Raw genomic sequence first — 12,788 nt, 5'->3', positions numbered from 1 at the left:
AAACCCAGCCCCGCTTATCGGAGCCCGGGGAAAGTTCACGAGAGAGGAGGTGGGGAAGGATGGGGTGAACGGGGCGATGGAGATGGCTCCATCAGGAGCTGCAGCCACTGGAGAAGGTGGCAGAGCCTCCCTCTGCACAGGGCACTGGCCCCAAGACCCCCGTCCTGCTGGGTGCAGGACCCCAGGGTGAGCACCCATGAGTGGGAGCCAGAGCAAGAGCCCCCCCGCAGGGCTCCAGGGCAGCCCTGGGCTCACCCCAGTCTTCCCTGCGGTGCCAGGGTGCCCCCGGCCAGCCCCAGGGTGCAGGGGTGCTCAGGTGCTTCAGGCTGGGAGCAGAGGGGTCCGCAACTCACCTCCCAGTCGCACAGCAGCAGTTCCTGGAGTGGCTTCAACTGGGGCTGCCTGGGAGCCGGCGGTGCTCAGCCCAGCCCAGCACCCAGCACTGGCCCGGTGCAGCCCACGGGGGGGCGGGGGGCTGGAGGGCCCTCCCTCAGGGCACCGCGCCCATCGCGGACGGGGAAACTGAGGCACGAAGCAGCCAGCCAGCTGGGAAACAGCCTCAGGCTCCGGCAGCCCCCAGCCCGTGCCCAGCCCAGCCGCACCGCCGCCACCACCGCGCTCCCCTGCCCGGCCCAGCAGCTGGGAGCAGGAACAAGCGGAGAAATTCACTTGCAGCCGAGCAAACAACGCGAGCTTCCTCCCAGGGCTGCGGGAAAGCGGGGTGACGTGCAGGGCCCGGCGGAGCTGGGAGCGCCGAGGGAAGAAGACACCAGGGCCAGAGATCCATGGCCATGGTCCTGCCTTTGCTCCGGGGCTGCCGCAGGGAGCCCAGCACCCAGGGGCCCATTCTGTGCCCACCCCCCCCACCCCCCGGCTCCAGCAGCATCCCTGGCAGAGCAAGAGCTCCCACGGGCAGGTGAGAGAGCCGAGGATGGAGCCCTAGGGGCTGGACAAATGAGACTCATTACCTACAAAATACATCTTTATTAAAAAATATAATCAATCATTGAAACATGCAGAGGGGATGCAGTAACAGAGGCTGCTCACACCAGAGCAGGCAGGGAAGCACAGCAAGAGCAGGGCAGTAAACCTGGAACAGAAACAAACCAACGGCAAAAGCTCTGGCAGGGGCAGGGGCGAGGTGGGGGCTAGCCGCAGGGACCCCGGCCCCCGGGACAGCGAGGCTGCCCGAGGGCAGCTTTATTGCTTGGAAAGTTGCATAGATCGGGGCATCCCCTCCCCAGGACCTGTGAGGGGGGAGTGGGAACGCTGGCAGGGACACCCCCCCCCCTCCCCTGCCCGCACCAGCGCGGAAGGGAGCGCGGTGCATCCCCATGTAACAGCAGGGTAGAGGCAGAGTGTAGCAACTCCAAAGGGACTGGGAGGTGCCAGCAAAGCGGGGAGGAAGGAGCACATCCACACTCATCCTCAGCCCAGGGAGCGCCCGGCAGGCAGAAGCAGGGGAAGAGGGAGGCTGGGCACAGCCCCTGCCAGGACACAGCAGCCGGGGGGAGCGGGGCGAGCGCGCGGGGCACCGAACGGACTTCCAAGCTGCCTTCTCCCGAGCTCCATGACACACACACGGTAGGGCCAGCTGAGCCCCAGCCCCACCACGAGGGATGTGCTGGGGTTTTTGGTATCCAAGGCAAAGGCACAGTCCAACCAGCTGTGCCCTTTGGCATCTTTGGTAACAGCAGGAGGAAGAGCAGGTCGTCTGCTGCCTGCTCCCTCCCCACGGCAGCCTGGCAGCGGGCAGATGCTGAGCACGCAGGTCCAAAGTTCCTCTTGTGCATGTCACCCTTGCAGGCATCTGCATGCAAGACAGACCTTTCGCTCCGTCCCCACCTCGGCAGGCAGAGACGCTCCTGGCAGAACTGGGGTGCCCCGCAGCCCAGAGGCAGCAGGTGGGGAAGAGGGGCTCCCATCTGCTGGCCACAATAGCCGTGCTGAGGGACAAGGCAGGGTGCTTCCAGCAGCCAGATCAGCACCCAGGCCTGCAAAGGAGGTCCTTGCCCCTACAATTCGTGCACTGGGAGCTCACAAGCACCCACGCCAAAAGCCAAGGTGGCTCCAGTCCACCTTCAAGAGAGGACCAGCATCCCACATCTTGTCAGCAGCCCAGTCCTCACCTGCCCTGTGGTCCCCAGCCCAGCCCGACTCCCTGCATCTCCTCTGCACCACTCAGGGCTGTGCTGACAAAAGCTTTCGTGCCTTAGCCTGGCAGGAGCTGCCTGGGGAAGATGAGGGTGTCAACCCCCCTTGTCCTCCCACCAGGCTCTGCTGCAGCCAGCTCGGGGCGAGATCGGGGGTGCTGGCAGGCAGACGCACCAGCTCTCCCCAGAAAACGGGGCTTTGTACTCTGCAGGTGTCAGGGCAGCGGGGAAGCAGCAGCGGTTCTGCCCCTCGCCTCCCTGGGCCTGTGGCAGCTGACCTCAATCAGCATCCAGGTGGTTGTGGGTCAAGGAGTAACTGACATCGTTCCCATCAAAGGAGTTGTCATCATCCTCCTCAAAGAGCTGGTCCTCAAGGAACATGCTGCTCAGGCCGTACTCCTGCTCGTGGGCACAGACCTCGTTGGGGGTGATGTGACAGGCGCCCCCCACAAAGTCAGCAAACCTGGGAAGAAGCCACAAAGAAGCCGGTTGTGCACACACGTGCCCGGCAGCCTCCGGTGAGGCCCTGGCACACAGGGAGCTGGGGAGAAGCGTTTCAGCGCCAGGACTGGGTGTTCTCTGTCCTTCCCCCGTGGCACACCCTGCTTCCGCGCACCACGGAGCTTCTGTGCCTCCACTTCCCTAACTCTAAAGCCCGATGCGACAGCACAGAGCGACCCCCGGCTTTCAGAAGCGCAGAGATGCAGGCCGGCCACCCTGAGCGCGCTGCCAGGGGACATTACCTCTTGGGAGACTGGATGCGGGAGACTGCAGTCCAGGCGGAAAAATCTGGGCTCCTGCAGTAGCTTCGAAGCTCCTCGAGGGCCCTGCGTGTCTCCACCTCACCCTGCACCCGGTACTCCTCCTCCGTCAGCAGGCGAGGGGGGCTCGGCCCCAGCCTGGCACTCTGCAGTCTCCTGCCAGCGGAGCGGCACCAGTTACTGCCCACCCAGCTGGGGCAGGACCTTGGCGCAGGCCCAGCACCGTGGGCAGCTGGGTCAGAGCTGGCAGCAGGAGGAGCGAAGCACGTCCCTCCGGCCTCAGGAGCGAGGTTCCCAGCCACAAGGAGCAGCAGGGCACTCCCCTGCACCAACCCCAGGGAAAGAGGGACACCACTCCCCCCGGGTATATCCCCCCAGGCCCAAACCCCAGCAAAAATGCCCTGGTTCTGCACCACAGACTCCATCTAGCAGCTCATCCAGGCCCAACAACGGCTGGAAATCAGGAACAAGCCAGGGTGCTTGCAGTCCTCACCTGTAGGCAGCAAAGGCCCACTGCATGGGGTAGTCCAGGTTCTTGGTGCAGATGGCGATGATCACCAAGGCCAAGGCGATGGGATAGATCTGGATGCCCGTGTACATCAGCAACAGGCCCAGGAACTGCAGGGCCCAGGAGAGGAGGTTGATGCTGCGCTCGTTCTCCAGCGGGCCGTACCTGTAGCACACGCTGAAGCTCACGAAGCCCACGAGCAGCAGGTAGCCTGCAGGAGAGCAGACACAGACTAGTGGGCTCAGCCTGGCTGACAGGAGCTGGCTGAGCAGCATCTGCCACGCTGGAGCCCCCCTCTCTCAGGAGCACAAGGGCAGTGTCTGCAGCAATGAGGGGGGAAGAAAGCCTCAGCATTTTCCACCAGCACGTTGCAGCGCCAGTAGGAGACACACAGACTGGTGAACTGGTGAGTCTGAAGGGCTCACACCTACCTAGGAGGTACTGCCAGTAGGACTTGCAGATCTCCTGTAGGTTCTTGAAGATCAGCTGAAGAAGATACAGGGAAAAGGACCAGCCTCCTGCCAGCAGCAAGTAAATATGGCTTTTCTAGGAGAGGAGATGGGAAACTCAAAGAGAGGCAGCAGGCAGCCACGGCTACCTCCTGCATTTTGCTCCACGCAAAGCCAGACCCACAACCCGGTACCCCAGGGCCATGTAGCCCAGCACTCTCACCAGAATAACTGTACAGGTGTAGAAAGGGCTACGGCTGCAAGGTCTCTCGCTCCGAGACAGCCTGACACTCACCTTGGGCATGACCTTGGACATCACATAGACAAGGATAAGCAGCGAGGTCAGCAAGCCGAAACTAATCCCAGCCGAGTAGTAGAAGAGTTGGCTCCTGCAAAGATCACACGCGTTTACAAGGTGTTTTACAGCTCATGGATGCCTGTGCACAAACACACCTGCTGGGAGCAACCCCCTGAGAGCCCGCAGAGCCAACCAGGCACAGCCCACCCAACCCTCCTCGTCCCCAGCTCACAGGGGAAAGGAGGCGACTTACCTGCTCAGCACGTCCCCGCAGAAGAACAAGAACAGGCCCAGGAAGAAAACCAGGAATAGCTTAGGGTCAAAGCCTGGGAAGAGAGTGAGTCCAGGTTGAGATGAACACTGGCACGGGGCTCTCCAGGTTGAGCTCCAGCCTGCCACATAGTCACAAGGACAGGGAAGGGGCAGCATCCCAGGGAAACCTCCGACAAGTGACCTAAATTCCCCCCTTACATCCCACAGACAAAGACACGCTTCCCTTTGCAAGCCCATTTTCCTTCCCCAGGAAGGAGTTTGCGCGCAGACCACGAGCTCCCTCGGCCACATTCTTGCTGCCCCCCGACAGTGCTGGTGCAGCCAGAACCACCTCCCACCCCAGGAGCCCCCGCCACGGAGGAGACGTACGTCGAAAGAGGGTGACGCAGTACGTGGTGCCAGCCTCCAGCAGCTCGACTTTCAGGCAGGTTTTGTTGCTGTAGAGATCCACATCGATGCTAGTGTCATTCAGCTTCTCCTTCAGGAAGGAGAAAACAATGTTCCACATGTTGAATTGCTTCAGCTTCTCCTCGCTGTCCACCTGAGTGACTTGGATCATCCGGCTGCTGTTGATCCGGATCTGTGCAGGGGAGGGGAGCAAACGGGGGCATGGCCGCAGCCGCCGGAGGGGCTCAGCCCAGCCCCCAGGACCAGGACCCAGAGAAGACTGGGTCTCTGGGACAGGGACTGGAGAGGACCTGCCTTCTCCTCTCACCTGTGTCCTTGTCCATATGTCGTGCCATTGCGGGACACGCGTGTTGGTGTAGCAGAAGTGGTGAGGAGCTGCACGATGGTAAGCTTGGCCCTCGCGGAGCGGGATGACAGACTCCTCGGCATCTGCGCGACACAGAGCAAAGGGATTCCGTAACGCAGACGGAATGAGAGGCCCCTGCTCCCAGCCGCTTCACCCACCACAACACACGGGTCCACTTTCCCATCCCGGAGGCCCCCAGTTAAGCGTGCTCCAGACACAAGCCCTTCCTCTGCCTTGTTCTTTCCTGGATAACGCTGCTCCTGGCACTGTCGCGGCAGCACCAGCTCCCCCCCTGCTCCCTTTCCAGCGTCACCCCTCGTTCTAGAGCCGGCTCCATCTCAGGGAAACCTGCATTCCCGTACGGCTCCCGCATCCCACGGCGGGCCCGGCTGCTCCGGCAGGTCCGCCCGGCAACACGCTGGAAGCCCGGTCCCCAGCACCCTGCGCGCAGCACCGGGCCGCAGCTGCCCACGGCCACCGTGCTGTGCCGTGCCCCGGCGGTGCCGTGTGCTCCCCCTAGACCGGCGGGTGGGCACCGAGCCCCGAGCCGCGGCCCCTCGCCCGGGGATGCAGAGGAAACACCCGGCGGCTTCCCGGGAGGGGCTGGCCGGGGCGGGGGGCTGCGCTTGGACCGGAGATGCGTGGGGCGGGAGGGAGGGAGGGAGGGAAGGCCCTCGGCTGCACCGGGCAGCTCCCCCTGTGCGAGCCCCGGCTCCCCGACCCCCGGAGGGGCCACCGGAGCCCCCTCGGGCCGCTGCCCGGGCCCGGCTGGGTCAGTGCCGCCGCCAGCTGTCCCGCTCCCGGCCGGGGTCGGCCCTCTGCCGCCGCGGGAACGTCGCGGGAGGCAACGACCCCAGGCTGGAGCCCCTTGCTCCCGGTCCCGGTTCCAGCCCCAGCCCCCCCTCCCCTCGCACCGCCATGTGACACGTGACGCCCTCGCCCCGCCCGGTGCCGTCGCCCCGCCCGGTGCCGCCGCCCCGCCCGGTGCCGCCGCCGCTCCGCACACCTGCGCCGCTCCGCACACCTGCGCCGCGCAGCGGCAGCGGCAGGAGCAGCAGCACCAGCGCCGCCAAGAGCCGTTGCCGCCCCGGAGCCGGTTTCATCCCTCCCGCCGCGGCCGCACCAGCCACTTCCGTTTCCGCCCGCTCGGCAACGGCCGCTGAGGCGGCGGCGGAGCCGACGAGAACGGCGCGTGCGCGTGGCGTCATCGCCGAGCGACGGCCGAGCTGACCAATCGGAAGGACTGTCGCGGCCCCCGCCGTGTTGACTGACAGGGCCTGCAGCCTATCAACGTAGCGCGGGCAGGAACCAGCCATGGTTCCGCCTTTGGTTCTACGATGACCGACGGGCGCGCCATTCAAACCGGAGGGCCGCCCAGCCCGTGGCAACCTCGAGCCCAGCCTTAGTAACGGCCCTGATAGGCACGGCCCTCAGCCTATCAGAGAACAGGCCCGGCCCGCCACGCCCTCCTAAGTCCCCTCGGACTCCGCCTGATTGACAAGCGCCTCCTCCTATCAGGGAGCGGTCTCACGTTGTTTTTATGCAGGGGCCACGCGTGGGGGAGCGGCAGGTCCCGCCCCCGGCCCCGCTCCCCGCCGGCTGTGTGGCCGCGCCGGGTCGGGGCTCCGCGGGGCCGGGCCCGGGACAAGGGGCCCCGCCTGGGGCCAGGGGCAGCCCAGGGTGTCGCGTGGGGCCGGGGCGACCCCCGGCAGAGGGGGGATGGGGGGAATTCTGCATCCCACGGGCGAAGGCTCAGCTCGGTCGCGGGGGGGCACCGTGCCCGCCCTGCGTCCCCCCGTTTCTCCCCGGTACGGGCCGCGTCCCTTCCCCCAGCGTGGGGGAGCAGCGGGGAGGCGCGGGGCGCCGCCATCCCCGGGAAAGGGGGGGTGACCTCCCCCCCGGGCGGGTCCCTCCCCGTGGGGCGGCGGGCGCCAGGACGCCGGGTGCGCCGGCCGCCCGTGGGCGGGGAGCGGGCTCGGGCAGCCCCCCCCCCCGGCCGTGGGCGGCGGAGCCGGGAAGCGGCGGGGCCGTGGGCGGAGGATGTGCGTCAGCCGGGGGCAGCGCCGGGCCTGGGAACGGCCCCGCCGCGCTGGACGCCTGGTCGCGGGGGGGGTGGGGGGCGTGGGAGGGGCGGCCGGGCGGGGATCAAGTTGGGGGGAGCGGGACCCCCGCGTCGGGGACCGTGCTCGTGGGGGAGCCCCTGCTGTCCCCTGCCAGCGCCGGAGACGTGCCATGTCCCCCCCGCTCCATCCCCGCCATGTCCCCCCCCCAGCCCCGGGCAGGATCGCGCGGGGGCGGCTGCATCCACGCCAGGCGCCCGGTCTCACCAGCCGCAGTATAAATAGCGCTGAGCCCCGCAGGGCCGGCGGGGGGGCCGTGACCCTCCCGCGGGGGCGGGGTGCTGCGGGCGGGGGGCTTCGGCGTGGCCCCCCGACAGCACCTGAGAAACCTTGTCCCTCCGCTCCCCTTCTCGCTGCTCTGGGCCAAGGCCTGCGCCGTGGGGGTGGGGGTGTTCGTTCTGGAGCCCATCGATGGCAGCCGCTGCCCGCCGGTGACCGGCGGGGGGGAACGGAACTGAGGCCGCAGCGGGCTCTGGCACCCGGGGCCGAGGGGGAAATCCCGGGAGAGCGGCGGGGTAACGGAGCCGGGATGCTACGGGAGCCGGAGATGCTGCAAGCGCGGCCGGCTGGACCCCGGGGAGGGGGGGCGGGAGGGTCCCGCGTGCACGGCCCCGTGTGCCCCAGCCTGGGGTGCTGGGAGCCCCCGCGATGGCCGGGCACCTGCAGGGCCGGCGGCGGGACCCCCGGCCCCGCGTCCCCTCCTCCTCCGGGAGTGTGCTGCCTCCCCCCCCCCGGCGCCTCGCGTGTCCCCCCCGCCCCCTTTCCCGCTGCCCCCCCCCCCCCCCCGGCAGAAGCTGCCCGCGCTGCGGGACCCCCGGTGCCGCCGTAGCGGGGCGCCGGTCCCCGCTCCCCCCGCTGCCGCTGCGCCTCCCGGCCGGTGGGGGGGAGGGGGGGGGGCCGGTGCCACCGCCCCCGCCCGCTGCCCCCCGCCCGCCGCGGCCGCCCGCGCTGCGCTCGGCGGGGGCGGCAGCCGCGGGATCCGCCCACGGGGCCTCCCACGCCGCGGCGCAGCCGGGGCCGCTGCTATTTCACGGTACCGCCCGTGTGGGCGGCCCGCAGAAGCGGCGCGGCGCGGCGGAGCGAGCGCGCCCGGCCCGGCCGTGGGACCCCCGAGCCCCGGGACCCCCCACCCCCACCGGACCCAGCGCCCGGCGCTGTCCCCGGAGCCCCCGCCGCCCCCCCGGAGCGCACGGCGGCCGCGCACGGGGCGGGCGTAGCGGCCGGAGGCGGCTCCAGCCGGCGGTGAGCGGCCGGGAGGGGATGGGGGGGGAGTCGGGGAGACCGCGGCACCGGGATGGGTCCGGGGCACGGGTGGGGGGGGCACCGAGCAGGGCGGGGGGACCGGGGATGGATGGCCCCGGCGGAACCGGGACAGCGGCACATCGCCGGCTCCGCGCCGTCGGGGATGGGGAGGGGCTGGGGCAGCCCCGGACGCGTCCGGCCCCACTCGGGGGCCCTGGGGGGTCAGGGGGATGGGCACGGCACCGGGAGGGGGGGGGCATTCGAGTCTGTGCCGTGTCCGAGGGAGCTGTGGCTGTGGGGTCCATCCCACCCCGGGGAGCACGAGTGGGCCTGGGCGCCCCGTGGGGTTTGCACCCCGTGTCACCCTGGGGTGCTGCCCCCCCCCCCTCCCCACCACCCCGTATCCCCGGGCCAGAGAGTGGGGAGGGGGCTTCTCCTGCGTGTCCGTCTGTCCCCCGTGTCGTGACCCATCCGTCCGTCCCGCAGGCTCGCCATGGCCCTGCCCCGCACGCTGGGTGAGCTGCAGCTGTACCGGGTGCTGCAGCGCGCCAACCTGCTGGGCTACTACGAGACCTTCATCCAGCAAGGGGGGGACGACGTGCAGCAGCTCTGCGAGGCGGGCGAGGAGGAGTTCCTGGAGATCATGGCGCTGGTGGGCATGGCCACCAAGCCCCTGCACGTCCGCCGCCTCCAGAAGGCCCTGCGCGAGTGGGCCTCCAACCCCGGGCTCTTCAGCCAGCCGGTCTCGGCCGTGCCCGTCAGCAGCATCCCCCTCTTCAAGCTCTCCGAGGCCGGTGGGCGCAAGGCACTCAGCAACGGGCACACCAGCCCCAGCGAGGCTGTGGGCAAGGGGGGCGGCAGCACCGGGACGCCCCCGGCACGGAGCCCCACGGAGCCGGGGGAGAAGCTGTCACCGTCGGCGGCCCCGCCGTGGCCGGGGAGGAGCACCCCTGAGTCGGAGGGAGGCGGGGATGAGGAGCCGGGGGGTCCCCCCTTTTCCCCGGGCGGGAGCGGTGGCGAGCAGCCGGTGGGCACGGAGGTGCTGGAGCCGGAGCTGGCGCGGACGGTGGCGGAGAGTGTGGAGCGGCTGCTGCAGAGCTGCCCCCGGGGTGGCGAGGCTGAGCTGCGGGCACTGATGAAGCTCAACAAGAAGCTGGCCAAGGCCGTGGGGCACATCTTCCAGCTGGAGGATGGCGACCGGCACAAGGAGGAGGAGATCCGCCGGCACAGCGCAATCTACGGCCGTGGCGAGGCCCGGCGCCGCGAGGGCAAGCAGCTCACTCTGCACGAGGTGGGCGGCACGGTGGGGTCCACGCTGGAAGGTCCTGGGGGTGCGGCGGCTCTGGAGGTGGTGGGGGGTGTCAGGCTCTGACCTGGGGAGGAGGCTGCGGTGGGGGCTCCCGCATGGAGCGGGTGGGAGCCGGGTTCTGCTCCTGCCCAGGTGGCACCAGACCCAAGCATCACCTTTGCCGTGGGGTCGCGTGGGTGCTGCCGTCCCTGCTCACGCTTCATCTCTGCCCCCAGCTCATCATCAACGAGGCGGCCGCCCAGTTCTGCCTACGGGACAACTCGCTGCTGCTGCGGCGCGTCGAGCTCTTCTCGCTCTCGCGGCAGGTTGCACGGGAGAGCACCTACCTGTCCTCGCTCAAGGTCGCCAGGTGAGCCTGGACCTGGCAAACCCCCTCCTCACCGGGCAGGGGGGCCTGGCCGTCACCCCCTCTGCGCCCCTGGGTGCTGTACCACAACCCAGCGCTTCTGGACGGGGATGGGACCCCACGGGGCCAAGTTCTCCTTCCCGTCTTGTCAGGTGTTTTCTGCCTGACCTCGGGGTGTGGGAGGCAGAGGATGGCTGGGATGCCTGGCGCTAGGGGGAGGGGGATGCTGCTGGGTGGGGGCGCCCCATCCCTTGCCCCCTTCCCCAAAGCCCCTGCCCGCCGCGTGCCGTGGCCAGGCTGCCTTTTCCCTTCGCTCTCCAGCTGCTCCCCCCTTTTTGCCACCCCCGGCTTGATCTGCGCCAAAGCCCCGATCCGCGCTGTCCCATGGCACCGCCCTGCCCGGGCAGCCGCCCACGCTTGCCACCGTGGCTGGCACTGCCCGCAGCGTGGCGGGAGCCCGGGCGGCCCTGCCTCTCGTGGGGCCCCTGCACCGCCGCCCCCACACCTGACACAGCCCCTTCTCCCCCCGCCTCGCAGGGCACATCCCGAGGAGAGCGGAGCCACCGCGGCCAAGCGGCTCAAGCAGGAGGTGGGTGCCCACCCAGGGGTGCCAGGGGACACGCGCCCACACCCGCGTGCGTGGGGGTGCAGGCACGTGGGGTGCGCATGCACATGCAGGTGTGCACACCTGTGAGCGTGGGCGGGAGCTCGCCCACGCGTGGGTGGGACGGCGCGGCGTGCCCGGGGCTGCCCACGCTGCCTCTGGCAGGTGGCGAGGGGCTGCGGGGCGGTGGCCGTGGGGCTGGTGCTGCCTGTGCAGCCGCGGGCACCCTGGGGTGGGTGGCACAGAGCCCCCGGGCAGGATGGGACCCTTCTGTGGTGCCCTGTGCTTACCTGTGCACTCTTGGCAGGCGGGAGAGCAGAGCCGCCCTGAGCTGCTGCCGCTGCCGGTGGGGCCGGAGCCCCCCGGGGCTGGGTACCGAGCCAGCCTGGAGGAGGACGCGGGCAGCCTCTCTGGGGAGAGCCTCGATGGCCACTTGCAGGGTGAGTGGGGGTCCCTTCCCCTCCCCAGGGTGCCTGTGGGCTGGTGGTGGCCGCCCCCCCCTTGGCACTGACTCTTGCCCTTCTGTCCCCAGCGGCGGGGGCCTGTCCCCGGCTGACACCGCCGCCCGGCATGGCCCCCGACGTGCCCCTCGGTCTCCCCCCCCACGGGCTCTGGAGTCGCCACATCCTCCAGCAGACGCTGATGGACGAGGGGCTGCGCCTGGCCCGGCTGGTCTCGCACGAGCGTGTGGGGCGGCTCAGCCCCTGTCTGCCAGGGAAGCCCCCGGGACCAGGTGAGCCCCCACCGGGCCGGGGTGGGGGTTTGCCGTGGGGTGGGGGTTTGCCGGGGGGCTGGGGGGCCGGGCTGTCTTCTCCCTACGGTAGCCCTGACGCCGTCTCCCCCCTCTCCCCGCAGAGTTCGAGGACGGGCTGGCGGAACGGGGTCCTCCAGCCCCGCCTGAGCCCCCCCGCGGCGCCATCAAGGTGGAGCAGGAGACCAGCCGGCAGTGAGGCCCCCGCAGCCCCCCGCCACCATTAACGAAGCAATAACGTGCTGGGGGACGGGTGCTGGTGGCGCGGCGGCAGCGCTCCGGGCGCAGGGAGCCGGCGAGGACTTGGCCACAGCCCCCCCAGGGCCCCCATCCCCTCCCGCACCGACGCTCTGGTTACCTCAGCCGCGGCGGGACGTGCCCCCCCCCGCAGCAGCAATACCCTTGTCCCTGCCAGGCTCTGGGCCCCCGCCGCCCCCCCGGGGCTGGGAAGCCGTCGATGGACTCGAACCCACTGTACAGCCCCTCCTGCCCGCGCCGGGGCTGCCTGGCCCCCGCCGTCACCCCTCGTGCTAACCGTGTCAACCCCCCCCCGCCCCCCGCCCAGGCCACTTCGGGCAGGCGAGCCGTGTCCCCCGGCCCCGTCACTGCGTAGGGACAAGCGTTTCACCACCAGCACGTGAGCCGCATGCAGCACCGCGTGCTCCCGCGTCAGCGCTGCCGCCCACGCCGGGCACACGGTGCTGGCGCGCAACAGCCCCGCGCGCGCCCCCGCAGCACCCACGCTCCAGCCGCCAGCCCCCCTCCCCGCAGCACGCACGTGCCGGCGCACCGTGCACACGCGTTGCGACGCCCCCCCCCCCACACCCCCAACGGCACCGCATCGCTCACGTTCAGCGTTACCCCTGTAAATACCCCCACCCCCACCCCCCCCGCAGCAACCACAGCTCAGTGCCAGCGCGCACCCCCCTGCCCCGCACGCCTCCCCGCAGCACACCTCCGCCCCCCCCCCTCCCCCCCCTCCCCGATTACCTGCGTGCACTGCCATGCATGGTCCCTGTGCCATGGGGTGTCACACATGCAGTGGGGTGTCACACGTGTGCACCCCCTCCCAGCACGAAGCAGGCGGTGTTCGACGGGCACCGGGGTGGTGCTGCCACCCCCCTCCCCCCGTTTCTGCAAGCCGTGCCCAGCCCCGGGCCCCTCCCCCCCTCCCCTCTTAGGACTGTGTGGTGTCTTTTTAGAGCATTAGCAATTCTTCC

At 69.8% G+C, this 12,788-nt stretch overlaps 2 protein-coding genes across 5 annotated transcripts; one reads left to right on the top strand and one right to left on the bottom strand.

Moving 5' to 3' along the window:
* Positions 1-964: 964 nt before the first annotated feature.
* Positions 965-6,426, bottom strand: NEMP1 (nuclear envelope integral membrane protein 1). 3 transcript variants are annotated; one of them, XM_037371200.1, is made up of 10 exons: positions 6,191-6,426; positions 5,158-5,285; positions 4,812-5,022; positions 4,423-4,495; positions 4,167-4,260; positions 3,854-3,968; positions 3,408-3,633; positions 2,897-3,070; positions 2,432-2,616; positions 965-1,810 (listed from the first exon to the last, which is right to left on the bottom strand). In XM_037371200.1, exons 1-9 carry the CDS (start codon positions 6,402-6,404, stop codon positions 2,433-2,435), a joined length of 1,419 nt encoding a protein of 472 aa, XP_037227097.1. In that variant the 5' UTR covers positions 6,405-6,426; the 3' UTR covers positions 965-1,810; position 2,432. The 3 variants fall into 3 exon arrangements, with proteins under 3 accessions (XP_037227097.1, XP_037227098.1, XP_037227099.1); XM_037371201.1 differs by having other exon boundaries at positions 5,158-5,279; positions 6,203-6,426; XM_037371202.1 differs by having other exon boundaries at positions 5,158-5,279; positions 6,221-6,426.
* A 453-nt stretch (positions 6,427-6,879) lies between these two features.
* On the top strand, positions 6,880-12,788 carry NAB2 (NGFI-A binding protein 2). 2 transcript variants are annotated; one of them, XM_037370993.1, is made up of 7 exons: positions 6,880-7,004; positions 9,045-9,849; positions 10,083-10,216; positions 10,751-10,802; positions 11,125-11,257; positions 11,350-11,550; positions 11,673-12,788. In XM_037370993.1, exons 1-7 carry the CDS (start codon positions 6,916-6,918, stop codon positions 11,765-11,767), a joined length of 1,509 nt encoding a protein of 502 aa, XP_037226890.1. In that variant the 5' UTR covers positions 6,880-6,915; the 3' UTR covers positions 11,768-12,788. The 2 variants fall into 2 exon arrangements, with proteins under 2 accessions (XP_037226890.1, XP_037226891.1); XM_037370994.1 differs by lacking the exon at positions 6,880-7,004 and adding an exon at positions 8,453-8,558.

This window comes from Falco rusticolus, chromosome 19 (genome assembly GCF_015220075.1).
Source record: "Falco rusticolus isolate bFalRus1 chromosome 19, bFalRus1.pri, whole genome shotgun sequence".
NCBI lineage: Eukaryota > Metazoa > Chordata > Aves > Falconiformes > Falconidae > Falco > Falco rusticolus.
Note: the sequence above shows the minus strand (reverse complement) of the source record. Positions and strands in the feature narration are given on the sequence as shown.

What these genes read in the sequence shown, in the direction of transcription:
- NAB2 (XM_037370993.1), top strand. Translation starts at nt 6,916, where the DNA reads ATGGGGGGAATTCTGCATCCCACGGGCGAAGGCTCAGCTCGGTCGCGG. An exon ending in CGTCCCCCCGTTTCTCCCCG is followed by an intron (nt 7,005 to 9,044) that starts GTACGGGCCGCG and finishes TCCGTCCCGCAG; the next exon opens with GCTCGCCATGGCCCTGCCCC. An exon ending in AGCAGCTCACTCTGCACGAG is followed by an intron (nt 9,850 to 10,082) that starts GTGGGCGGCACG and finishes CTCTGCCCCCAG; the next exon opens with CTCATCATCAACGAGGCGGC.
- NEMP1 (XM_037371200.1), bottom strand. Translation starts at nt 6,404, where the DNA reads ATGACGCCACGCGCACGCGCCGTTCTCGTCGGCTCCGCCGCCGCCTCA. An exon ending in CGGCGCAGGTGTGCGGAGCG is followed by an intron (nt 5,286 to 6,190) that starts GCGGCGGCACCG and finishes TTGCTCTGTGTC; the next exon opens with GCGCAGATGCCGAGGAGTCT. An exon ending in TGTCCAAGGTCATGCCCAAG is followed by an intron (nt 3,969 to 4,166) that starts GTGAGTGTCAGG and finishes CTCCTCTCCTAG; the next exon opens with AAAAGCCATATTTACTTGCT.